Source organism: Equus przewalskii, chromosome 1 (assembly GCF_037783145.1).
Source record: "Equus przewalskii isolate Varuska chromosome 1, EquPr2, whole genome shotgun sequence".
Classification (NCBI taxonomy): domain Eukaryota; kingdom Metazoa; phylum Chordata; class Mammalia; order Perissodactyla; family Equidae; genus Equus; species Equus przewalskii.
Genome location: NC_091831.1, coordinates 33,131,331 through 33,158,359, shown reverse-complemented (window position 1 = coordinate 33,158,359; position 27,029 = coordinate 33,131,331). Strand labels below are relative to the sequence as shown.

The following is a 27,029-nucleotide window of genomic DNA, read 5'->3' as shown; positions in this document are numbered from 1 at the left end:
CATCTCTAAAGAAAAGGCCTGTGCAGTAGAATCATCAGTCTGGGGTGATGTTGGCCAACTTAGATAAAGATAGTAGATTCTGAGGAAGGGTATTGAGGTTTATACATCTTATGAGTCAGAAAGAGTGAATGAATGCCTTTAGCTAAAATAGATTATAATAGGTTTATTAATTTAACTTTGGTGAATTATTATCAATTGATAAGAAAAAACTGATAAACTCTTTGCTATTTGTTTTCATTTTATTCTTGACTGAAGGGAAATTGCAGTAAGCCACTTAACATTAAAAACAGTAAAAATTACTTAAAAGAATAATATATATTTGGGGCAGCCCAGTGGCGTAGTGGTTAGAAAAGTTCGCACGCTCTACTTTGGTGGCTTGGGGTTTGCAGGTTTGGATCCCAGACGTGGACTTACGCACCCCTCGTCAAGCCACGCTGTGGTGGCATCCCAGATAAAGTAGAGGAAGATTGGCACAGATGTTAGCTCAGAGCCAATCTTACACACACACACACAAAAAAAGATTTTAAAAAGATAGTATATGTTTGTTCTTGTTGCCACTGAGCTATCCTTTAGCTTTTATACCCTAATTTAGAGGAGACACAAACAAAACTATACATGACTCATTACATTTAAAATTCAAGTTGTAATGGGAGGATATTCATAGGCTAAACTAACTGGATTATCTGAGAAAACTTTTTGGTGTGGCTCAGATGTGAAAAGGAAAATGCAAATTAATGAATTTTCAATGACAGTGTCATGGCACCACCAGTTAGCACATAAAGATAGGATTTGCAGATAATTCGTTATTTTCACAAATATGGATACATAGAAATATATGTATTCACAAACAGACCATTTGGTATTTGGCTTCAGAAAGCATTTCTCAACTTTTAATTATGGTTAATCTCCGGTTTTGAGACTTTAAGAATTTCAGTCAGTAAACTGCAGTGGAAAGGCCTTGGCTTAGAAGAGCTGGAAAGTTCTTCAGTTTCCTCATGCTGCTTCTCTCGATGATTGAAGTCAATTCTACAGTTCCATAAACTACTACAGGCAAAACACAATGCTCAGCATAATTGAGGGATATAGCATCAGTATGAGCGTATGAGCCTATCACTTATGAGCATAGGTATAAAATTACTAATAAAATTTTAACAAATTGAAAAGCAATGTGTTGTGTATAAATATATAATTACACACCATAATCTAGTAGGGTTTACTTCCAAATTACAAAGCCAATTTAATTACACAAATTATTGCTGTAATTTACCACATTAACAGAATTAAGGAAGGAAAAAATATTCTTCTCTTAATAAATGCCCAAGAGGCATTTAATAAGTTCAGTGCTCATTCATGATGAAAGCTCTTAGCATCCTAGAATCAGAAGAGAACTTCGTTAAACCTTCTTTAAACTGGTTAAGAATGTTTCAGGGGCGGGCCTGGTGGTATAGCGGTTAAGTGCACACGTTCCACTTCAGCGGCCCGGGGTTCGCCGGTTCAGATCCCAGGTGCGGACATGGCACTGTTTGTCAAGCCGTGCTGTGGTAGGCGTCCCACATGTAAAGTAGAGGAAGATGGGCATGGATGTTAGCTCAGGGCCAGTCTTCCTCAGCAAAAAGAGGATTGGCAGCAGTTAGCTCAGGGCTAATCTTCCTCAAAAAAAAAAAAAGACTTTAGATTAATTTGTTTATGAGAAATAGAAAAACAAGTTAAATGGCACAACAAGGAAACAGACAAATTTGGAATGTGGAACAACTGGCTAGCAAGTACAACTGTTTTGATCTTTTAAAAAAGTCATCATTTTTTAAAAAGAAGGCAGAGTATTCTAGATTAAGAGACCAAAGAGACTTAACCAAAGGTAACACATGATTCTTAATTAGATCTTGGCTTTAGGGGAAAAAAACAGCAATTGGTAAAATTTGGCTAGGGTTGAATATTAGATAATATAAGGAAGTTGTTAATTTTGTTGTCTGTGATTGTGGCGTTGTGGTTGTGTAGAAGTATGTCCTTAGCTCCTGGAGATTCATGCTGAAGTATTTATTTAGGAATGAAGTGTCATGGTGTCTGTAATTTACTTTGAGATATTTTAGCCAAAACAATTAAAAATAAGTAAAAGGCAGATTAAGCAAATATGGCAAAATATTAATTACTTAATTTAGAAGGTGGGTATATGGATTTGAACATTCTTTCTAATTTTCTATGTTTGAAAAATTTGAGGAAATGTTCAAGACAAAAAATAAATAGCACTCTACACCCCAGTTAAAAACCCACTAAAAATGTCACTTAACAAAGATACTCCTTGCGATAGCAATAAAAGATACTCCTTGCAACAGCAATAAAAACTTCAAGATACATAGGAATATATTTAACAAAAGATATGCAAGAACTTAATGGATAAAATTATCAAACATTTTTGATGATGTAAAAAAGAATCTGAATAAATGTTCGCTGATAGGAAGACTCATCATTGTAAGATGGAAGTTCTCCCCAATTACTCTGTAATTGTAGTAATGCAATTCCAAACCAGTGAAATAGAACAGATTCAGACCTCACAAAAGAAAGAAAACCATGTGTAATGAAGATTACATGTGAAAAGGAAAACTTTAAATGGCTATCTTAATCTTAGGATATGAAAATATTTCTTAAACAAACCACAGAAAGTATAAATTGTAAAGAAAAAGATTAATAAAGTTGATAATATTAAAATTAAAGCCTCACAGATTAGGAAAAGATATTTGCAACACACATAACAAAATAATATCCAGAGTATTTAAATAACTCATAAATTAACACTTTAAAAAGTAAAGTGATATAAAATATTAAATTTATCATTAAGTGAAAGCTGTTACTTTCCAACAGAATTAATTTCAAGATTTCTTGTGGATAATTAGAAGAACAAATAAATTACTTTCAGATCGTCGTGTTTATTGTAACATGGCTGAAAGTTCTAAAGTATCTCCTTCATTATTTTTGTCTGGTCTTTAAAGATATCTATAATGTAAAATGATTTCCATGTGTATTAGGGGTGTATCCCACAAATGCAGATATAACAGATGCAGATTTATTTTAAATTTTATAGATGAAACATCCTGACAAGCAATCTTATACCAACTGCTGGATGTAAACTTAAAGTTATTGATTATAGTCAGCACATCTTGACTACTTACTGTGTGCCACGCACTTCACAGATATTGTTTCAGTTAAGTCTCACAACAATCCTGCGACACAGGTATTATTATTGTTATTACAGAAGAAGAAACTGAGGTCTGCTGAAGTTAATCAACTTTCTCCCAAACCACACAGTTAGTAAATAAATGGCAGGGTCAACTTGAACCCAGAATTGCTAGCCTCCAGAGCCCACTGTCTTGACCATTGTACTATACTACTTTTCATTTGTTTTGTTTTTAGCAATGGCCAGATAAGTGCATGCATGAAGAATATTTCTCTACCATCTTCACATTTTTCTTATAATTTTCTCAATTGCAAGTTTTTCCTCAATCATTGCTCTATTTTAAAAGGTAAATGGACCTCATCCTAGAAGCAAACAAAATATAGTCATAAAATGTTCTTAGCTAATTCTCAGTGGGAGAAACTGAAATAAATGTTTTCTTCTTTCCATGCCAGAGTATTGCCAGTGTCTTGTGCACATGAACAGAAATGAAGTTAATATTTTGTTGCAGCATGTCATATCTGAGCTCCATTACATTCACGAAGTGAAACTAACTTAATTCTCTGTTTAGGAATATGAAAGTCAGATAGAGAAGGATATGTCCATTTCAGATGTGAATTCTATTACTGCGCAAAGGATTAATTCTGCCAATTTTCTGAAAAAGGTAACAACAACGAAAGAGTAATATCAATATGTTTGCATTTACTTTTGTGAAAACTGATCTGTTGGATGCCTGGTACCAGAGAATTAGATGGACAAGTCTACTTACTCATCACCTCTTTCTGATCACTGAGGGGTTTTCTGTTCTGTTCAGACTTCCTTTTCAGAGAGAGTTACTTACCATCTGTAAATGTACACTGTTGATGTACATTGTTGATGCGGAGGTTACTTCAGTTGAGAGAAAGCTCATTATTAAAGTACATCCCAAATTCTTCTGTTTAAACATGAACATTAAAGACTTCCCATCTCTCAGGGCTGTTCCTGTGGTCAAGTGGTTAAGTTCATGCACTCTGCTTAGGCAGCCCAGAGCTTCACCAGTTCGGATCTTGGGCACAGACATGGCACCACTCATCAGGCCAGGATGAGACGGCATCCCACATAGCACAACTAGAAGGACCTACAACTAGAATATACAACTATGTATTTGGGGGATTTGGGGAGAAGTAGAAGGGAAAAAAAAAGATTGGCAACAGATGTTAGCTCAGGTGCCAATCTTAAAAAAAAGAAAAAGAAAAAGGCTTCCCATCTCTCTCTCTTTTTTTTTTGTTGATGAGGAAGATTGCCCTGAGCTAATATCTTTGCCAATCTTCCTCTTTTTGTGTGAGGAAGATTGTCCGTGAGCCAACTTCTGTGCCAGTCTTCCTCTGTTTTGTATGTGGGATGCCGCCGTAGCATGGCTTGATAAGTGATGTGTAGGTCTCTGCCTGGGATCTGAACCTGTGAACTCCGGGATGCTGAAGCAGAGTGCACAAACTTAACCACTATGCCACCAGGCTGGCCCCAACTTCCCATCTCTTTTTGATTCTAAAAGTAGACTTTGAGAAATACACCAGCATTTTGCCAGAATCCCTACTTTTACTAGTATCTCAGTAATGTGGTAGACCACAGCAGTTGAGGGGATGAAGGGATGAAGGAGTTACCAGGAGACAGGAGGAAGTATTAGAGAAAGACATAGACTTCAATACAAAGTCAATATTTACAAACCAACCTAGCAAAGCCTAAACCAGTTTTGAGGTGGAATTCCTCACTGAATTTCATTCCTGGTTTCTTTCCACTGACCCCTTATCAGCCCTGGTCTAAGCTTCTGGCCTGCGGGGACTTTATCTGTAGATCTGCGGTACCCAGCACAGTGCCCTTCACTCAGAAAATGTTGATAAATGTTTGAGAAATTAATAAAGTAAGGGATAAAACCGCAAGGGCTGAGAGGGTTTCTAAAACTTCTGCAAGAGTAGGATCTCACCTAAGTACATAGCCTTTGCTGTAGAGCATCAGAGCAGCCTTCTAGGGTAATTTGAAAAGAAGCAAAGAGCCATGGAAAGTTCTAAGAGATACACACCAGATCCTCATGAGGTCAGGTGAGAAGCAACCTTGTGTAACTAGAAGAGCCCCAGGCAGGTGTATGAAGACCTGTTCTGACTACCCTGGGTGTCTTTGGGCAAGTAACCTATTCACTGAGCCCCCGTTTCTTCTTGTGTCAAAATAGACAGTGATGACGCCCACTTTGCTTTACTTCCTATGTAATGGGCAAATGAGATAAAACCTCAAGTGCTGTCCCAGTTTGTACTCATTTTACTATGAGAGGGTGGTGGAAATGCAGACCACTGTAGCTGTCCTGGGCTTGAAAGAGCTCCTCCCATTTGTCACTGGCAGGAGTTTTTTCCGTTCACCCCTGCCCCTCATACCTCTTCTCTACTACTTCTATATTAAAAAAAAAAAAAAATTGGGATGTGCTTTAATAATGAGTTTTCTGTCTTAGGAAATAAAGAGGTGTTCTTACTTATGAGAAAAGAGAGCACACATCCTTATCCCTTCTCTTCTTTCTTTACGTGTGAGGAAGCCCAAGAGGGAGGGCAGCAGAGGATCAGAATGGGGGTAAGAAAGCAAATGTCTGAGGAGGCTTGAACTTCATATAGGAGTGCTGGGAAGGAGTGTTAAGAAAATTTTGTGATTAGATTTCAGCTCCATGTGAAGACTTCTTTGCTGTCTGAGGATAGTTTTAAAACTACAAGTTCAAGGGATAATTATTTTAATTACAGATACTGGAAAGGTTTGACCCTGGCCGCCTCTTAGGGCCCCAGGTGTTTAAATCCTGATGTGGAAGGAACTCACGGAACTGGGAGTTATGTACATTAAACTTTGTGCTGTGTTACTGGGGTCAGTGGTGTCTGAGGCCAGGATTGCAACGGTAAAGAATGGAGTCCCAGCAGTCTCAAGGGTTATTAGATAAAGTTGTGCTGAAACGTGTGCATCTCCTCATTCTGTCCCTTTCATTAATTTATTCAATAAATATTTATTGAGCATCTGCTATGAATCAGGCATTATACTAGACATTGGAATTACAGCAGTAAACAAAACTGAGTGAAACCCCTGACTGCCTGAAGGAAGTCATTCTAGTGGGGGAAGTCAGATAATGAACAAAACATTAGTAGGTTAGAGAGTGATATGTGCTATGAAAAATAAAGTAGGGAGAGAGGACAAAAGTTCTCTTCGAGGGGGGTGGGGGCTTAGTGTATTTATATGTAGCAGCGTGAGGTGCAATTTTAAGTAAGGTGATCAAGGAAAGCCCATGAGAAAGTAACACTTCAGCAAAAGACTTGAAGGAGAGAGCTAGCCATGGAGTTTTTGTGGAAGAAGAACATTCCAGGCTGATGGAACCACATGTGAAAACTGTGAGGAAAGAGCACGGCTGGCCTTTAGAACGAATAGCAAGGAGCCGAGTCTGTTTGATGTCAAGAGAGCAAGGGAGAGAGAGAGGGAGAGGGAGAGAAATGTGGGGTCAGAGGGGTGTGTTTCACCGTCAGGGGAAACAATTTGTTGCCCATATGAGGGTAATATTTAGGAGTTATATTTTTCCCATTCTTCTCCTGCCCACCCCATTTTCCTACCCTAAGCAGATCATTAGGCCCTAGGTAACATTGTCTCTGGGACGATTTGTGGCAGGACAGAAAGCAGAAATTGCCTCCAGACACACCTCTTCCCAGTTTCGTGTTTGAAAGCCTAAACCTGTTGTGAAGGATAGGGTTAGAGGAGAAAGGGAGGGATTTCCTCAGACTAAAAGGAAGAATTTCACAGTCCTTGGAGGAACCAAGGTCTGTGAGTTCTGCAGATAGCAAGGGCTCAGGGGAATGACTCCCTTCAAGCACTGAATATCTTGCCAAACTGACAGAATGAGAGCTTCAAGTCAGAATAGGATTGACTCAAAGGAAATACAGAAATGTGATCACATTTCTTGAGTTTATGGATCAAGATTTATAGTCCATTATAATCGGCTGTTGTAGAAACGTATTCACAGGGTAACCATCTCCTTTGGTGAAGACTAGCTCTGTCCACGTAAACTGTGAGTTAGGTGGAAAAACAGATGAGAGCAGAGTTTAAGATGACATGAAGTGGATATGGCAGGACAAAAAAATGGAACGAAAGAAACTTGCTTTGGTGTGACATTAATGTGAGAGTTAGGAATAATTTTAATAATGGTAACAAACAGAACCATATTTTCACTTCTCTAATCCCCCTTTCCATTCATTGCTTGCAAAAATTAAGAGTGAAAAATAGTGGCACCAGTAGCATTGTAAATACGTAATCTTAAAATATAAGCTATTTGTTTCTCTAAATTCTAAATTTTTTTGTAGATGAGAAGGTTGGTAATGAAAAGAATTGTCAAAGTTAGCAAATTTAACTTATCAGACGTTGTGGCTGATTATGAAGAAATTGTATCTGCAAGGTACATGCTAAAAATTATTATTTAAATATTAAATATAAAGCTTTAAGCTAATACCTTCAAGGTCCTCTAATAAATTCTCTATTTTTATATTAAGTTACATGTCAAAAGATGCCATTACAAAACATAAAGTGAAATATATTGACTGAAAATATATTTAGACTTTTTTTTTTAAATAGAGAGGTTTCTGTTTGTTTGTTTTGCTGGGAAAGATTTGCCCTGAGCTAACATCTGTTGCCAATCTTCCTGGGTTTTTTTTTCCCCTGCCCAGAGCCCCAGTACCTAGTTGTATATTCTAGTTGTAGGTCCTTCTAGTTCTTCTGTGTGAGCTGCCGCCACAGCATGGCCACTAACAGACGAGTGGTGTGGTTCCGCACCTGGGAACTGAACCCAGGCCGCTGAAGTGGAACGTGCCAAATTTTAACCACTAGGCCATCAGGGCTGGCTCTGGACATTTTTAAATTGCATTTTGTGTATATCTATACAATATACATTTTCAATTGTATAATATTTAGTTTTTACTCTCTCCTTGTTGATGGTTTTTGTGGTAAAAAAAGCAAAATAAAAGAAATAATCTTTGTCGCAAAGTAGTTTTGTCCTAAGATTTTCTTGTCCTGAGATTGCTACCGGAAAATTCATTGCTATTAGCTCCACACACTAAGCCTATAATCTCCCGCTTTCAAAACTGAATCCTCAGGGGCCAGCCCGGTGGTATAGTGGTTAAGTTTGCACACTCCACTTTGGTGGCCTGGGGTTCACTGGTTCCATCCAAGGCATGGACCTATGCACTGCTTATCAAGCCATGCTGTGGCAGGCGTCCCATATATAAAGTAGAGGAAGATGGGCACCGATGTTAGCTCAGGGCCAGTCTTCCTTAGCAAAAAGAGGAGGATTGGCGGCAGATGTTAGCTCAGGTCTAATCTTCCTCAAAAAAACCCCCAGAAAACCTGAATCCTCAGCCATAAAAGGGTGCTGTGATCCACAGGCAGCAGTTCGGGGAGCCTTTGGCGGAGGTAACTCAATCCTCATACTGTCCTATCTGTGAAACTTAGTGAGAGGAGCAGGAGTAGGGATGCATGTTTCTGGGACTCCTCCCTGGGGCTACTTGCAGATTCCTAGTATTACCAATAAGGTTTTAATTGGCTCAGGATGCTGAAATCTATTGTGTTTTATTTTCAGTCTTTGGGGGAAAGTGGGCAACCATAATGCCATACTTCCTTGGATTTGTGTTGCCAGGGTGGCAGCGTGTGTAACTAATAACTCCTGTTTCAGAGCCATGGAAAAAAGTTGAGTATCTAACCACTTTCAAGAGAATGATTCCTGAAAAATGAATAATTTTCTGAAAGAGCATCATGTTTCATGGAATTACCTCTCCATGCTCTTGTCTGTTCTTGGACCGTGTGCTCAAAGGGCTCAGAGCAATCACATTCTCTCTTAACATGAGAGTAAACATAGCATCTCTCCTATGCTCCAAAAAAGATTCCTTCCTTGGGTTTAAGACAACTCTGTCTCCTCTCCACAATGGAGAGAATATGGTTCAGAATAATGGCCTTATTTACAATAATTAATTTAAAAACTGATATCTTTAGAACTAAGTTATCTGTGTATATGCGGCTGATCACTTTTTACTCTTTAGCCAGTTGACACATGCCATTTGTAAGCTTGTTGAACGACGAAGAAAGTTAAAGCCGTGGAGGAAAGAAAGGAAAAAAGTGGCAGCACAGACTGTCTGTGATGGAGATATTAAGATTCTTGTCAGAATACTGAGGGCTTATAATATTCCTACCAGGAAAACAACAGTTAGTAGGTAAGGAAATACGCACCAATTTTTAGGGTTGCAGAAGATCTATCTTAAATTTAAATTTCTGTACTGTTCTATTTGTAAAACCGTCACTGCCATGTATTAAGTTTTTCAGAAGTTTGAGATACCCAAAGTAACTTTCACACATATATTTTTGGGTACTATCAAATAAATGTCTTTTGTCCCTATTCTGAATATTGAAAACACGTGAAGCTCCTGCTGCCACCTGCGCTATTCTCTGCCCCTGGCCCCTCTCAGGACTGGAAGTAGAAAACTGGAGAGAGTAGGCTCTGTTTTGGACTTGTCATTTTAGGTGACTTCTGCAAAAATCAGATCTTACCCATCTCTCCTGTGGGCACTCAGTGGGCTGTTGTGTGAAATAAGGACATATTAAAATCACCATCATTTTCTATAATCATCAATTTGTAAAAGAAAGAATAATGTTAACACCAAAAATAGGAAGGATATAATATCGAAGTATCACCTGGCTTACTTTTCTCCGTTTGCTGAGGACGAGTGAAAACTTTGTCGTAGACTGGATATAGTGCGTAGTTCAGCATTTAGGAGCCACTCTCCCACAGCAGTGGTTATCAAATATTTAGCTGTAACCACCTGTGATATGAAGATCCAGAGCAAACTCTGTAAGATCCAGGGTAACTGAATTACGTATCTCCTTAAGCATAGGCAGAAAGCTACCCTCTTCCACCAATATTAAAATTAATTAAAGTGTATGTTTCTATATTGTTTTTCCTGAAGAGCCTTGGATATGCCAACTTATTTGATGTCACCAATGTCTCACCTCAGACATAAAGAAACAATCCAATCAGTAGCCTCAGATGAGATCTTAAATGAGGTAAGTATTTAACACTTCTATAAACTTGCATTTTGATTATGTTGGCCCTCAATTGCAAGAGGCTTCTAATTGGTCTCTCCATCTCTAATCTCTTGGGCTTCCAGTGTACTTTCGATAACACGGTTGAAGGTGCTCTTTATAAAATGTAATTATAGCCGTTTCATTCCCTGCTCTGCTGTTCTCAGGCTCTGTAGAATAGGGTACAAATTCCTCCTTAGAATGCCTACAAAAGTCCATAATGATCTGGTCCTTAACTGCCAGTCAGTCACATCTCTCTCCATCCCACAGCAGTCTCATATCATACTACTGCTTGTTCTAGAAGGCTTCTGTGCATGCCCTTTCCTTTGCCTGGAATGGCCTCCTCACAGCTCCATGTTATTGGCCATATGAACTATTAGTTAATGTTTCAAAGCTCAAGCAGGGGCTGGCCCCGTGGCCGAGGGGTTAAGTTCACGCACTCCACTGCGGGCGGCCCAGTGTTTCGTTGGTTCGAATCCTGGGCGCAGACGTGGCACTGCTCATCAAACCACGCTAAGGCAGCGTCCCACATGCCACAACTAGAAGGACCCACAACGAAGAATATACAGCTACGTACTGGGGGGCTTTGGGGAGAAAAAGGAAAAAAATAAAATCTTTAAAAAAATTTTAAAAAAGCCCAAGCAATATTTTCTCCAATCCTTGTCCTCACCTCAGAAAGTTCATCATTTCCTCTCCTGAGTAGCTATTATACCTTGAATATATTTCTTTTATTGCTCACATTTCATCACCAATTATTTGTTTACCTGTTTATTTTCCCGATAGACTATAAAATCCTTAAAGGAAAGTTCCGTTTATCTTTGGATCCTAGAAAAGCACCAGATATTGAATAGGACCAATAAATGTTTATTAAATGAGTGAATGAATCATGGGTGTTTGAAAAACCAGAAAAAGTCAGCCATCCAGTTGTTGGCCAGTAACAAGTAATTTCCTAGTCTTCTACCTGTTATCAACTATATAAAATATTACAAAAATCTAGTCAGTGTTTATTAATGTGTTTCAGGATACTGTACACCCTTTTGTGGAAGTTTCCTTTCAACACACTGTGTACCAAACCAGTACTGCAAGTGGATCTCATCCATGCTGGAACGAAGAAATTAAAGTAGATTTTATGTAAGTTGGAATCTGTTTTTCCTTAGCTCCTAAAAAAAGAGCAATAACAAAATTATTTTCTTAAGCCATTTATGGAAAATAATGATTGAGATAGGTTTTATTTTTTCATCTTTTTAATTATGAAATATTTCTAACATAGATATTAATATATATAATGTATACATAAATGTAGGTTCTGAGGAAAAATAATGAAATGAATTCCTGTGTACCTACCATCCAGCTTAAAAAATAGAATATTACCAATGCATTTGATGGCCCCTCTGTGCCAATACCTAATTGTTTTCCCTTTCCTTCCCCCCCGAGGTAACAACCATGGATTTGTGTTTATCATTCCCTCTCTTCCTTTATGATTTTCATAAAATCATATGTATTATTTACTTGTGGATGTTTTTCCACCTTATATAAATTGAATCATCTTTTGTATTCTTTACTCAATTATTCTGAGCGTCATCCATGTAGGTACTTGTGGCTCTTCTTCCCTCCCTCGCTCCCTCCCTCCTTCCCTTGCTTACTCCCTCCCTCCCTCCCTTTCTTCTCCCTCCCTTCCTTTATTTTCACTTCTCCATGGTATTCCAATGTATTAAAATGCCATAATTTATTTATACTTGGTCCTGTTGATGCACATTTGGCTTGTTTTAATGTTTTGCTACTACAGATAATGTTGCTCTGAACATTCTTGTCTTCTGGAGCACACGTGCAAGAGTTTCTTTTTAAGACTGTATCTTCCAACCTTTTTTGTGCACTAGAATCACCTGTCGGTCTTCTTGGAACAGATTGCTGGGCCCCCCTCCACAGTTTCTAATTCAGTAGGTCTGAGGAAGAGCCTGATAATCCCATTTCTAACAAGTTCCCAGGTGTTGCTGATGTTACTGGTCAGGGAACACTTTGAGAACGTCTGCTCTGGGATATACGTCTGGGACGGGAATTGCTAGGTTGTAGTTGAATTCAGCTTCAGGTTTACTAGATAACACCAAAGTGTTTTCTAAAGTGTTTGAACTGATATACACTCCCAACAGCAGTATATGAAAGTTCCTATTGTGCCATATCTTCAATAATATTTCTTATTTTTAAAATTATTTTTTCGAATATGGTGGATCTAAAATGATATTCTCCTTGTAGTTTAGTTTACATCCTCTGATTTCTAATGTGACTGAGTTTCTTTTTTATTTCCATCCTTTAAAAAGCGACAGACTTTCTTTTAAGAGCAGTTTTAGGGTCGCTGTGAAATTGGGCAGAAAGGGCAGAGAGTTCTCATATACCCTTTCCTCACAACATACACACACAGCCTCCCTCGACATCAGTGTGGTAGACTTGTTACAAGCGATGGACTAATGTTGACAAATTGTCAACCAAAGTCCACAGTTTACATTAGGGTTCGCTCTTTGTGTTGTATATTCTGTGGTTTTTGACATATGTGTAAGGACATGTATACACCACTATAGTATCATACAGCAGTTTCACTGCCCTAAAAATGCCTTGTGCTTCACCTGTTTATCCCTTCATCCTTATTCTGGAACCACTGGCAACCACTGATATTTTTACTGCCTCCATAGTTTTGCCTTCTCCAAGATGTTGTTGCCTTATTCAGGGTTCTCCAGAGAAACAGAACCAAATAGGATGTGTGTGTGTCTGTCTGTCTCCCTCTCTCTCCCTCTCCCCTTACTCTCTCATATATAGTAATAATAAATAGCTAGTAATAATAAATAGTAAATAGTAATTAGCCTTGTGAGTTCTGCTTTGGAGGAGAAATTGTGGTGAAATTTGAGGAAAGTTTGAGTAGAATACAAAATGGAAGGTAATGCAGGACTTCAGTGATTTAAGGGATATACTAAGTTGAAATACTCAAAAATGTCTTGAGGATGACAGTTATCATTTCTCTTGCTATGTATATAGCACCAATTCCTTAAAATAAATCTCTCTCATATGTATATAATGTAAGCCTTAGAGATCTTCTGTACAACATTATAATTGTAGTCAACAATAATATGTATAGTCAACAATGATAACATATTGTACACTTCTTTACTCTTTTTTTTTTTTTTTTGAGGAAGATTAGCCCTGAGCTAACATCTGCTGCCAATCCTCCTCTTTTTGTTGAGGAAGACTGTCCCTGAGCTAACATCCATGCCCATCTTCCTCTACTTTATATGTGGGACACCTACCACAGCATGGCTTGCCAAGCAGTGCCATGTTCGCACCCGAGATCCAAACCGGCAAACCCCGGGCTGCCAAAGCGGAACATGCGCACTTAACCGCTGTGCCACTGGGCCAGCCCCACACTTCCTTACTCTTAAATCGATTTTGAGTTGATTTTTGTCTCTGGTGTAAGATAAGGGTTCAATTTGATTCTTTTGGATGTAGATAGTTTTACTGACACCATTTGTTGAAGATTATCCTTCCACATTGTGTATTCTTGGCACCCTTGTCAAAGATTAGTTGACCTGACATAGATGCAGGGATTTATGTCTGGGCCGTTTGTTCTGTTCCATGGGTTTGTATGTCTGTCTTTATGCCAGTACCGTGCTGTTTTGGTTACTGTAGCTTTGTAATATATTTTGAAATCAGGAAGTGTGATACCTCCAGCTTTGTTCTTTCTCAGGATTCATATTTGATGCTAAAGCAGTATAAATAGGTTTCTGTTACTGGAAATAAAGTGTACTGATCAAGGCAAATTTGAAATGTAGAACTTAAAATTGTTCTCTAAGTTCAAATAGCAGTTTTCACTTGTCACTTCCTGTACATCTTTGGCTCTCACTGGGGTGAAGGAAATATAAGGAATTGTCAGTCACATCTGTTATCAAAGTCCTTTCTCTTTTCTTGATGCCCTTTCCCCCTTCTCCTGCCAATTCTGTTCAGCTCCTTCGATTTTTGCAGATCACATGGTTCCTGACTTTGCTTGGTTCTTTAATACATCGCTCTGACTTTTTAACTCCTAAATTTCTCCTAGTTCTTGAATACCAACCTTTTAGTCCCTGGACCTTAGGCTTCTTGTGTTGCTTTTCCTTCCAGCATCTGTGTTCTTGACCTTGGCTCTTCGTGAGCGGGTCCTGATTCCCAGGATGAAACAATCTGTCTATTCCCTTCAACCTCCAGCTACTCTCTTCCCTACAAGATTATATAAAAAAAGTACTGGTTATAGGCTCTAACCAGGAAGCTCCATAGTTATTCAGTCACTTTCCAAGCAAACTAACAGCTTTGAGGGCCCAGATGCAAGCTGTGGGAGCACAGAACCTCCAACCACCAGTACCTTCTCCAGTCGTTCCTTGCTTTGACAGAATCCCACCACTCTCACACCTATCCTGCTGAAGGAAATTATCTGTACTACTTGAACATTCATGTCCCAGCCACCACTCCTCAACATGAAGGCCTCGAGACCCTAATCAGGATTTGCAAGGAAAGAGAGACCCTGTTTATACCATTATTTTAACTTGGGAGGAAAAAACCAAATAGACCAGTATACCTTGGAATTTTGTTAGCTTAGATGCTATGGATACTTCTACTGTTAGCAGAAATCAGTTCTTTTCTTCCAGATTCAACACAGGCTCAATTGTATTTTCAGAGTTTTGGGCCAGAGATCTTAAACAGATACCCTTGTTATTTGGCCACCTGTCTAGACCTTATACTTGTTGCTTTGCCTTGTTCTCTGACATTTGCTTACCTGACCTTTTTACTCTTTCTGTGTGAAGGGAAATATTGATTGAAAGGAAAATATATTATATTATATTATTTAATGTTAAGTAATTAGTATATAAATTATTAGTATACTAGGTCACTAGACACATTTAGAGTACAAGCAAGGGTTCAGCTAAGGCAAAATCATTCAGCTACCACTTTTTATTGCCTCAGATACAAGAGCTCTATCCCCCAGTCCACGTGACATTCTAGTGAGTAAAAACCACATGCAAATGGGATAGATAGTAATAGTAAATAAATAGTAAATAGTAATTAACCTTGTGAACTCTACTTTGGAGGAGAAATTATGATGAAATTTGAGGAAAGTTTGAGTAGATACACAATACAAGACAATGCAGGACTTGAATGATTTAAAGAATAAACTAAGTTGACATACTGAAAAATGTCTTGAGGATGACAGTTATCATTTCTCCTGCTAGCATAGTGTTGTAAGTATACATTGCCCCCGCTGTCCTGCCTCAGGTCATTGCAAATGAAAGGGAACTCTTGAAGGAGCACGGCAGGGAAGTCACCTTCTCACTTAGAAATATAAGGAAGCTTCAACTTAAAACTGTTCTCTAAACTCAACTAACATTTTTCAGTTGTCACTGTCTGTAGATCTCAGAAAGTTATACAAACTGTTGGAGATCCTTTGAAATAGTATGGTTGCTTGCTTAAGCATCAAACTTCAACAAATAATGTCAGTGGTAATTGGTATAGTGAAAAGAGCTTCACCTTTAGAGTCAGTCAGAACTGGGTTCAGATTAGGGCTCAGGCACTTGGGGTGGCATTACCTTAAGCAGGTTATTTAACTTCTCTGAGCTGTTGGAAGTTTGGTTAAAATCCAGTGCACAAGCTGGAGCTGAGAGTGGAAGTTCGTTGCTTGTAATATACTATACTATCCTTCCAGCTACCTTCAAAAATGTATCCAATCAAGTAAGCCATCAGCAGACAGCTTGCAAAATGAAATGCGCTCCACTATCCCAATTTCTGGTTAGAAAAAATAAATGTGGGAAAGAGGATAAGCTCCATGGTTAAACAGTCATTCTTTTAGCTGAGAGCTAAAAAGCAGTTTAACTGTGTGTGTGAAATACCAGAAACTAGCAGAATTTAAGATAATTGGAAAGTCTTAATGCACTACACTACAGATAATTTATTCGCAATGGATGGCTGTAGTGAAATGTGTAGCTGCTTCACATTTAAACATTTTTATTTTTCTTGCAAATTACCTTAAGAGAGATATAAGATAAACTACAAAGAACATACTGGCTTCAATGAAAGATAGCAGTCGTCTTCAAAGTACATAGCTTTTTCTTAGCTTACACTTTATAAAAAAAAAGGAACACAAGTAATTTTATAGTCCTTTATGAATAATGCTCTAATAAAATAAATTAAGCATTTAAATATGTTTTTCTTATTTACAGCTCGCCAGGACGTGATTATAGCTTCTCAAGCTTATCTAAAATAAAAGATAACATTTATATCAACATTTTTGATGAAATGATTGTTGAAAAACATGAGGTAAAGTAGAATAATTATAATAATCAATGTTGAAATAATTCTAAGGTCAGACTGAAGTCTAGTAACATATTTGTAAATTTGCTTTTAGATGCAATATGTCCATTTTTTAAACAGGATTTGGGGCAACTTGAAGTTAAATCAGACGTATAACAAGTCACTTCAAAACTAACAGAGATAAACCACCTATAGGAAGAGGAGGGGTAAATATACTAAGAATTTGGGAGAAGCAGATTTCTGCAATTGAACATTACATTTAAGTGAGCTTCCCAGCAGCCAAGAAAGAAAGATAAACAAAAATGGATTATATATTTCTCATTGTCTGTACAAAAAAATATACCACTTCTACAAAAGAGATGAAATTATTCCTAGGACAAAACCCAGTTCTGTTCAATAAAATTTTAAAAATTACTGAATGTCTTCCTCATAGATAAATGAAAGTTCCTGACACAATGCCTGGTGCCATAGCAAGCTCTAAGAGAATTGTCAGTTTCTTTTCTACTGAACTTGGCACTAAGTATAAAGGTGCATATCCATTATACCTCCTCTCTCGGGGCTCTCATTAAATGCTTTAATGTAAAGGTTTATCAAATTCTATGGCAATACTATCAAAGCAGCAATTAATTCTACCTGTAGGGACTGGGGATGAGAATCAAAAAAGTCAAACTAGACCTTGAAGCATGATTCAGGAAAGTGCCTTCTATAAGAACTACTGAGAAACGAAAGGCAATGTCTTCCAACCCAGTTTTCCAGGAGATACAGACAGATAGTCTTATCAAAACATTTCCATCAACTCTTGATAAAGGCTGAGGGTACAATATTAAACAGTAATTGGTGATGGCTATTCTCCAAGGAGTTAAACCGAGTAGTTTTCTGATTATCTAAACTGATAGTGGGTAGAGCTTGGAAAACCCAAAAGAACTCCTAACAGACTTTCTCTCTCAAAAGTTAATTATTTCAATGATCAGTTTGGCCAGAATTGAAATAGCAGTCGATTAACAGTTAAATTCTTGCAAGTGCTTTGTGTTGTTTTTCACTGAAATCCATATGCTTTAGGTATCAGACTTACATGTGACAACTTAGGCATGCTGTTTAGAAAAAGAAAGGGCCTGGCTTATATTCTTGCCCTCTTGTCATGGATTTGGTTGCAAGGTAACTGTGGGCCAAAACATTCCATTTTCTCATAAGAGACCAGAGCTAGGCTGAACCCTGAGATGACCACCCAGTTGAAAGAAGGTTTTGGTCTGTCATTGACCTATGATATTCGTTAGAAAACAGTTTCTTCCCATGCCGCAATTTTCCTCTCTTTTCTGTGTGTTTTTTCTTCCTGCTATCAACTATTTCTTACTTCCTGTGTGTCTCCCCTTCATTAGTTTCTTGCTAGCAGGAAGCTGAGGACTTGGAAGTCTTACAGACGTGTGGCCTATATTTAGCACTGGGCATGAAAGAGCTGGACTGAACTGCGTTTGGAGCTCACAAAGCAAGCCCAGGGCACAGCTCCAGATTTGGAGCGTATGTTTACTGAAACTGTAACAAAAATCCTGATGGTCACAAAAAGAACTTAAACTAATCTGATACTTGGTTGTTGGTTTAAATGTGGTTTTTTTCTTTTTTAATTTGAGGAAGGTTAGCCCTGAGCTAACATCCATGCCCGTCTTCCTCTACTTTCTATGTGGGACGCCTGCCACAGCATGGCTTGCCAAGCGGTGCCATGTCCGCACCTGGGATCCGAACCAGCGAACCCCGGGCTGCTGAAGCGGAACGAGCAAACTTAACTGCTGTGCCACCAGGCTGGCCCCCTAAATGTTTTATTTAAAAAAGAAAAATTAGTTATTTTCAAGATTTTAAAATTCATTAGCATATAATTGTTCAGCAGTTTGTTATAATTTTTGACCTGCTATTATCTACCCTCTTCTTATTTCTAACTTTATCCAAGTGTGTTTTTCTATTTTTTCTGATTTAATTTGGAAGAGATTTGCCTATTTTTTAAAGAACCAATATAGAAGTTGATCTTAAATTCCACTCTTCTTGTGTTTTCTATTCGTTTATTTCAGCTTGTATTTTTGTTGTTCTTTCTCCTGATTTCCTTGAGACTATAATTTTTGTACTTAGTTTGGCCAAATGAGTTAAATGTCTAGTTTGTTCAGTCTCTCTCTCTCATAAATAATGAAAACATTTTAAGACTATGAATTTATCTCTAAAAACATCTTAGACTGTATCTTTTATAGTATTAGGTTACTTATTATTTTCATTTTTTATTTTCTATATGTTTTTATTATGTTTATATTTTCCTTGACCTCATAGTTATGTAATATTATGCTTTTACTTTTTCAAATGTTTGAGTGACTTTAGTGTAAACTTTGATTTTAAATTCTAGTTTTATTACATTGTAACCAAAGTGGCTTTGTAGTTTTTAATAATTGGTGCTGTGATTTTTGAAAAAAAAAACCCTTGAAAATGTTTTATTTCTGAGGTTTAATTTTAACTGTATGCTTCTTCTAGAGTTTACAAACCACTTCAGGTAAGTTTAGATTATTCAGATGCAAGAAACTCAACCCTAGATTGCTTAATTAAATTTGTATTGACAAACTTATTCTGGTAAACATTTTGCTTTCTATCCAAGGGAAAATAAATAGTAGCAACAACAGGCTAAAATGGAAAGAATGCCAGTGCTTCAGATCAAGAAACTGGATATTGTTAGCATCACCCCAGAAGCCTCTTTTGTGCTCTTTCCAAGTCACTTCCTCCCCAAGAGTAACTAGTATCTTAATTTCTAACAGCATAGATTGGGTATTGCTTATTTTTGAACTTTGTATGATTGAAATCTCATACAGTATGAGTCCGTTTGTGAATGGCTTATTTCTCTCTACATTGTGTTTCTGGGAGTCATCTGGAATGTTGCATTTAGCAATAGTTCATTGATTCTCATTGCTGTATAGTACATTATTGTAGGAATATATAGCAACTTTTTAATGCATCTATTGTTGATAGATAATTTGCTTCTTTCTAGTTATTGGCTCTGACAAATAATACTGATATAAATATACTTGTACATGTCTTCAGGAAATATACCTATGCACTTCCATTGGACTTGTACTTAGGAGTGAAATTACTAGCTCTTGGATTGTGTATATGCTCAGCTTTAGCAGTTTAATGCCAAACAGTCTAAAATGGTTGTGTCAATTTATACTTCCACCAGCAGTTTATGAGGGTTCTAGTTGCTCCACATCCTTGCCGTTACCTGGCATTGTCTGATTTTTTCATTTCAGCCATATTGATGAAAGTGTAGTCATATCACCTTGTGGTTTTAATTTGCATTTTCATGATAACTAATGAAACGGAGCACCGTTTTCTATGTTTATTCGCGATTTTGATATCCTTTTTTCTGAAAGATCTGTTCAAGTATTTTGCTCATTTTTCCACTGATTTATAACAGTTCCTTGTATAGTCCAGATATGAGTATTGTCAGATATGCATAATATTTTTCCCACTCTGGCTTGTCTTTTTTGCTTTCTTCATACATCTTTGGATGAAAAGAAAATCTTGATTTAATATAGTACAGTACAGTGAATGGTGGTGCCTTTTTGGTCCTCTTTAAGAAATATTTGCCCACTTAAAATCATGAAGATATTATCCTGTGGTTGCTTCTAAAAACTGTATCATTTTACCTTTCATGTTTAGATCTAAAACCCAAATGGAATTGATTTTTGTGTGTCTGTGAGGTAGAGGGTCAAGATTTACTTTTCTCCCATAAGGATCTTCAGTTGACCCAGCACCATTTATAGAAAGGATCATCCCTTCCCCCACTTCCCTACAAAGTTACCCTTTGTTATAATTCTGGTAACTGTATAAATGTGTTTTATTTCTGGACTCTCTATTCTGTTCTGTTGGCCTATTCATCTGTCCTTGCATTGATACCACACTGTCTTGATTACTAAAGCTTTGCTATAAATCTTGATATCTAGAAATCTAAATCTTTGAGCTTTGTTTTTCTTCCTTAAGATTGCTTTGGCTGTTCTTAGCCCTTTGCATTTCTATATAAATATTAGAATCAGCTTGTAGTTTTCGAAAACAAGACAAAATCTGCTAGGATTTTTATTAGGATGGATTGAATATATACATCAATTTGATTAGAATTGACATCTTTACAATATTGATCTTTCCAATCCACATACATGGTATATGTCTCCTCTCCTTCTTTAATTATCTCTGTATTAGTCAGGGTTCTCCAGTGAAACAGAACCAATAGGATATATAGAGATATATAAAAGAAAATTTATTATGGGAATTGGCTCACGGGATTATGGAGGCTGAGATATACCGCAATATGCCGTCTGCAAACTGGAGAGCCAGGAAAGCCGGTGGAGTAATTCAGTCCAAGTTCAAAGGCCTGAGAACAAGGAGATTGCTAGTCTAAGTCCCAGAATCTGAAGCCCCCAAGAACCAGGAGCTTCAGTGTCCAAGGGTAGGAGAAGATGCATGTCATAGCTCAAGAAGAGAGAGGATTTGTCCTTCCTCCGACTTTTTGTTGTATTTTCCTGTCCTCAGAGGATTGGATGATTCCGCCCACGTTGGTGAGGGTGATCTTCTTTAATCAGTCTGTTGATTCAAGTGCTAATGTTTTTGGAAACACCCTCACAGACACACCCAGAAATAATGTTTTGCAAGCTATCTGGGCATCCCTTAGCTCAGTCAAGTTGATGCATAAAATTAACCAACACAATCTTCTTTTCCCAGTTTGCAGCATGATGGGGCTTAAGCATGGTCTATAATCAATTGTAATATTCTAAACAGACCAAAATAATAAATTTCTCTTTCCACACAGATGGTTGGCCTCTTGTTTACTTCTTTAATTACAAGGTCATAGAATTATAAGGCATATTTGGACGAAGGCTAAAGTAGGGATAGGAAAGAAAGGAAATCAAACCAATCTTGCAAATCTGAAATTCCCATAATAAAGGTGACTAGCACCTTGGGAAAAATAAACTAGCATAAAAAAGGTAACTACCAAGCAATCAGAATTGGTCTATCAGTGCAATCATTTCTCAAAAGAGAGATCTTTCTTAGGAACCGATCTGGGCTCAGAAGACTGCTTGTTAGATCAGAGAAACCTGAATTACATGGTTTTAAGGGCTTAAGTTGAGATAGCCTCGTGGCTCACCTTTTTCCAATAGGCATACCATGCGGTTAAATTACTTAGCCATGTCAACAAACCTGCATCTTTTTGATTGTGTTATGTCAACCATAAAACTTCATCTCCTTTTCTGATTGACCTAGCATCCATGATGCTAATCTCCTCTTTGAATGAGTCATCATTATTTCAATGTATTTTCACTACCATTTAACATCTTTAAAATGTTGTTAATGGTGGTGATGTCTTTGGGAGTTGAGTTAAGGTAATTTTCATTCTTTTCTCTGTATTCTTTAGTGTATTTTCAAAGTTTGCTATACTGAGCATATCTGCTATAATAAAAGTATATACATTAAAAATGTTTTACATTGTTTATTAACATAAAGGAAGACATCTTAATTTACATAAGAAGAAGCCTTTCCCTGACAAGGCAGCCTTCTTGGAGCCATGGTTGGGAGTTCTTTATCATTTGGGCCCCTAGTACACAGTTCATTTCACCAAGCCATTAGTCCCAACTCTATGGTTGACAATTAACGTATAAAGCTGTTACTCCTAATAACAAGATAAGGGAGCCTATTGGGCAAAGTGGGTTGCACCCTAAGAAATCACATCCCAGGACAAAAATTAAAGATTTTTTTCAGTAATTCAGATATTTGTTATTTATGTCTTTAAAAAGCAAAAAGTGCACAAATGCTCTTTGGATGGGGATAACATAGAAATGTATTTATACATTTCAATACATAAAAGTAATGAATGCATGAAGATTGGTTCATGTGTTTCTTTGTGAGTTCAGAGCAAACCCCACCCCCCCACCCCCGTCACATCCAGACTCCACCTTGCCCCATGGCCACCACTGCAGTGTTGGTGGAAGTGATACTGGCCCTGATATCATTTCCCCTACATTAAACCCAGCATATATATAAGCACCCTTTCCCTGCTTACTCCCTGGCTCCAGAATCCACTGTCTGCCATGGAGACAAATAGCCAGGGTCACCCACCTGGATTCCTTATCATCTCCTTCTCCCTGCAAACAGCATCCCAAGGCTGAATGCAGGCTGGTGGAAAAGCTGGGACCACCAAGGCCACTGACTCCCCCCACCTCTCTACAAACAGCCGCATTCCTCACACACCTTTAGAACCTCCCATCTTTCAGGGAGACGAGATGAAATGAGACAAATTTGAGGGCTCGCTCTCATCTCCCAGGTGATATCACCTGAAATAAAAACCCTTTCTTTGCCATAAGCCTGGCGTTCCAGTTTTTATTTGGCCCCCCTTGTGTGGCAGGTAAAGAACCTGTTTGTAGGCGGTAACAGAAGCACCACTCTCAGGGGTCTCAATCCACACTGTCTTTGCGTGTTGAAGGGATTATTTTGATTTGCAAGATGATAGAGATATACAACATCTCACAAATATCTCAGATTTATTTAAAAGCCCTAATCATTAGGGGCCAAACCGATCACAGCAGGAGCCCCACTTCAACAATTTAACCATCCGAGTGACTGGCCCTGCTTCAACTTATGCCAATATGTTGCAGATTAAGCATATGTTATAGCTCAAGAATATTAAGTCTTGTTTTTATCATTTGCTATAAACAATTCCTGTATTAATAGATTCCTTAGCTATTGCTGCATATATAATTCACATTGATGGTCTTAAAATTCTTTCACTGCTTCTCAGAAACAATGCATAGAGAACTTATTTTAAAGTGAACCCCAATAGAGGTGTAATCTATATCCTGAGACAAGGTAGATCTAGGAAGCCTGCAGTGTCCCTGGGACCTGGGGTGGAAAGATTAATGCAGTTGAGGTCACATCAGTCAGAAGTCCAAGACCTTAATTGCTACAAAAACTACCCAAGTGTACCTGTTACCTTTTCGATTAGAGCCACACAGTCCACCTTGCTTAGCTCTGTTGTTGCTGGTCAGCCTCTGGATTTAAGACCCTTCTAGTATCCCCTGATAAGCGGAAGGGATAACTTGTCAAGTGCAGAGTTATAAGGAACCCCACATGTCTAAAGGCAATAGTTATGAGCTGAAGTCAGGAATCAGGGCTGTTGGTGGCTTTTATTCAAACTTCAGCCCTTCCCAGCTGCAGGTAAACAGCAGGGAGAGCAGAAGGAGAAAGAGATCAGATAAGATGTGGGAGCATTTACTTTTGCAAGGTCTTTACATTTCTAACCTTGACCATCTACAAGTGGCTTATTAGCTGTATTTCTTTAATTTCTTAATTGTTGCTCTAGATTTTACAATATATTCTTTACCACAATCTATCTTTGTGTATTATACCACTTCACATATAGTGTAAGAACATGATATTAACACTTCCCTATCCCCCTTCTGTGCTTTCTGTTAGTAGCATTATGCATTTTAGTTATACCTATGTATTAACTCCACAAGAGGTCATTATTTTTGCTTTAAATAGTCAATTATCTTTTAAAAAAATTAAAAAGTGAGAAAAAATATCTTTTGCCCTTTGGGTTTTTTTAGAAAGAGAGAATAATTTTTTATACTTACATGCAAGTTTTTGAAGTTATTCATCACATGATATAAAGTAATTAATAGAAAAATTATTTATTTAAATAGAATGACTGTTTCAAGAGCTGCAGTGGTCATTCATATATAAGAAAGAATTGGCTTGGATCCATTGTCTTCCCTTTCTCTGCTCTTCTGCAACAATCTGAGGTAATAGAAAATGATTCTTTGCTAATTATTCTGTGTTTTTACCTCTGGCTGATAGAAACACTTACCGTTGTCTTTGAATCAGATTCTGTGACTGGCAGGTTGGTAGGTCAGTTAAAATGATCCTGTATATGAGAGCTCCTGGGGTGTTGGAGTGTTTGAAGGTTTTAGCTCTCTATAGAACAGGAGATGCCCACAAATTTATTTCTTATGTCTTCTGAGTATTCATTCGTAAAGAATAGGACAGCTAGGGGCTGGCCCCGTGGCCAAGTGGTTAAGTTCGTGTGCTGCACTTTGGCGGCCCAGGGTTTCGGCGGTTCGGATCCCGGGCACGGACATGGCAACCACTCATCAGGTCACACTGAGGTGGCATCCCACATAGCACAACAAGAAGGACCCACAACTAGAATATACAACTATATCCTGGGGGGGGGGGGTTGGGGGGAAGACAAAGAAGGGAAAAAAAAGGAAGATTGGCAACAGATGTTAGCTCAGGTGCCAATCTTAAAAAAAATAAGACAGCTAGACTTAGGTTTTAAAGCAACATTTATATTTGTATATAATAGTTTTATAGCACCAGATTCACAAATGTTGTGATTAATGATGTTGCTTTGTAACCATGAGTTCCAGGAGTTTCAGCTCCTCAGCATTGTTATTGATAATGCTGATGTGGATGATTGCACCTGTCTCTGTGATACCCCCAGAAGGCTCTGCTGTTGGGTTGTTTAGCAAGAATATGCCTACATAATCAGCAAAATATTAAAAGCCCAGCCTAGACTCCATTTTGGGCTTTGTTACTTACTTACAGAGCTATCCTAGATACAGAAGATTCAGAAATGGATTTTCTGCCTCAAGGAGTTCACTGTCCGTAGAAGAAAACTAACATTTCAGTACAACATGATAATGCTGTAGTGCTTTGATAGGGGCATGAAATAGGTACTATGAGAACGTGCAGTAGGGAGTACCTTACTCTTCCTGGATTGGAGGTAGTTGTGGGGGTTGGTGTTCAGAAGGCTTGGGAGTGGGTAAGAGGAGAATGAAAGGTCAGGGAAGTATTTACAGAGGTGATAACTTTTGAATCAAGTCCCTAAAGATGAGTTGGTCAAGCAAACTCACGCATTTGATTCCGAAGGAATCACGTGTGTCTCAGTTAGCCCTGCATTCGGCCGTATGCAACAGAAAACCTGATTAGCAGTGGGTGAGGTTAAGAGGTCTAGTTATCTCACCTAAAAAGAAGTCTGGATGCCAGTGCAGCAGCTCAAGAATATCATCAAGGATCCAAGCTCCTTTTGTCTTTCTGTTCTGGTGCTTATTATATGGCTTTCGTCCTCATAATTGCAAATTGTTCACTGCACTTCCAACCTCACATTCCTGTTGCAGACAGGAGGAGGTAAAACAGAGACTTCCCCCAGAAAACCCTGTCAGACTTCTTACCTTTTATTTATGTGACTTGGCTGCTACATGGCTGTCATGTTGCCATCTAAAACTGTTGGTAAGAAAGGAGGAGAGAATGGATATTAGGAAGGAGAGTAGAAATGTCTGCAAAATATGCATTCACAGGAAGTCATGAGGGAGCATTTTGCAGATGTAAGTGCTGCAAATAAAGAGCAATAGAGACTTAAGCTGTTGGAAGTACAGGGCTTCCTACATTTGTAAATCCCTGAGGCTGTCTCTCAGTCTCAGGTCAGACTCTAGGAAAGAGAGGTAGTTAAGAATGTGAGCTTCAAAGGTGGGCAAACCTGGGCTGTAATTCTGGCTTCACTACTCATTAGATGTGTGATCTTGTACAAATTACTTAAGTCCTCTGAGCCCTAATTTCCTCATCTATGGAGATAAGAGCAGTATGTACCTTATTAAATGATATGATCTATATGAAGCACTTGGCACAGTGCCTTGCACATAATAAGGGCTCAATAATTATTAGCTATTGTTAATAGTTATTATTATTGTAAATTATCTTGTCCCTCCTAACACATACACACACAAGATCTCTCCTCTTGTGGACCTCTGAGTTGTTACATTTTTTTTTTTCTACACCCAGTGCAAAATGTAACGTGGTCTTTTAGCCTCTTCCCTGAGCTTGAAGTAGATTGTCTAAGAGCTTTTATCACTCTGGTACAGTAACTTGCTTCCTCATTTCATCCCTTTCTTATTCCTGCCCTCTCCACACAGTACGTATTAGACAGGGACCCAGGGTGTGAAAGGTGCCTGTGAACAGCTCGCCATGGAGAAGCTGATCATCCTTGTACAAGTGTATATTAGTAGAACCAACTCGTACCTCTGCAAGCCTGTTTCCTCCTATGGAGAAGACTGAGCTGGGCTGTACTATATTTGACTGATGTTTATTTTCATCACGTAGAATCTATTATATTGATATGTTCTTTCAGGTTAGTGGAACATTTCAAGTAAATATTCCACCAGTTTTGCTTGGGTATACTTGGAGTAAGACTTATGTGTCTCCTAAAGAAGATTATAATGGGCAGAATTTAAGAGAATGTGCCTTCTTAAATATTTTTGCTACCATTGAACCTCAAATATCGTATGTCACCTGTAATCCAGAACTAGACAAGGTAAGTTTTACAGTGAGTTATTTTTATATACACTATCAAAGAAGTGAAAACTAT

The 27,029-nt window shown here is 38.0% G+C and overlaps 1 protein-coding gene across 16 annotated transcripts in view; it reads left to right on the top strand.

The window, feature by feature from the left end:
* Positions 1–27,029, top strand: part of CC2D2B (coiled-coil and C2 domain containing 2B) — a 103,057-nt gene that overhangs the window by 57,613 nt on the left and 18,415 nt on the right. For all 16 annotated transcript variants that reach the window (XM_070560635.1, XM_070560655.1, XM_070560628.1 and 13 more), the window contains 8 exons: positions 3,738–3,830; positions 7,516–7,607; positions 9,241–9,411; positions 10,162–10,258; positions 11,298–11,407; positions 16,504–16,600; positions 24,310–24,408; positions 26,793–26,975. In XM_070560635.1, coding sequence (XP_070416736.1) covers positions 3,738–3,830; positions 7,516–7,607; positions 9,241–9,411; positions 10,162–10,258; positions 11,298–11,407; positions 16,504–16,600; positions 24,310–24,408; positions 26,793–26,975 — 942 coding nt within the window. The remainder of the gene's footprint in view (positions 1–3,737; positions 3,831–7,515; positions 7,608–9,240; positions 9,412–10,161; positions 10,259–11,297; positions 11,408–16,503; positions 16,601–24,309; positions 24,409–26,792; positions 26,976–27,029) is intronic.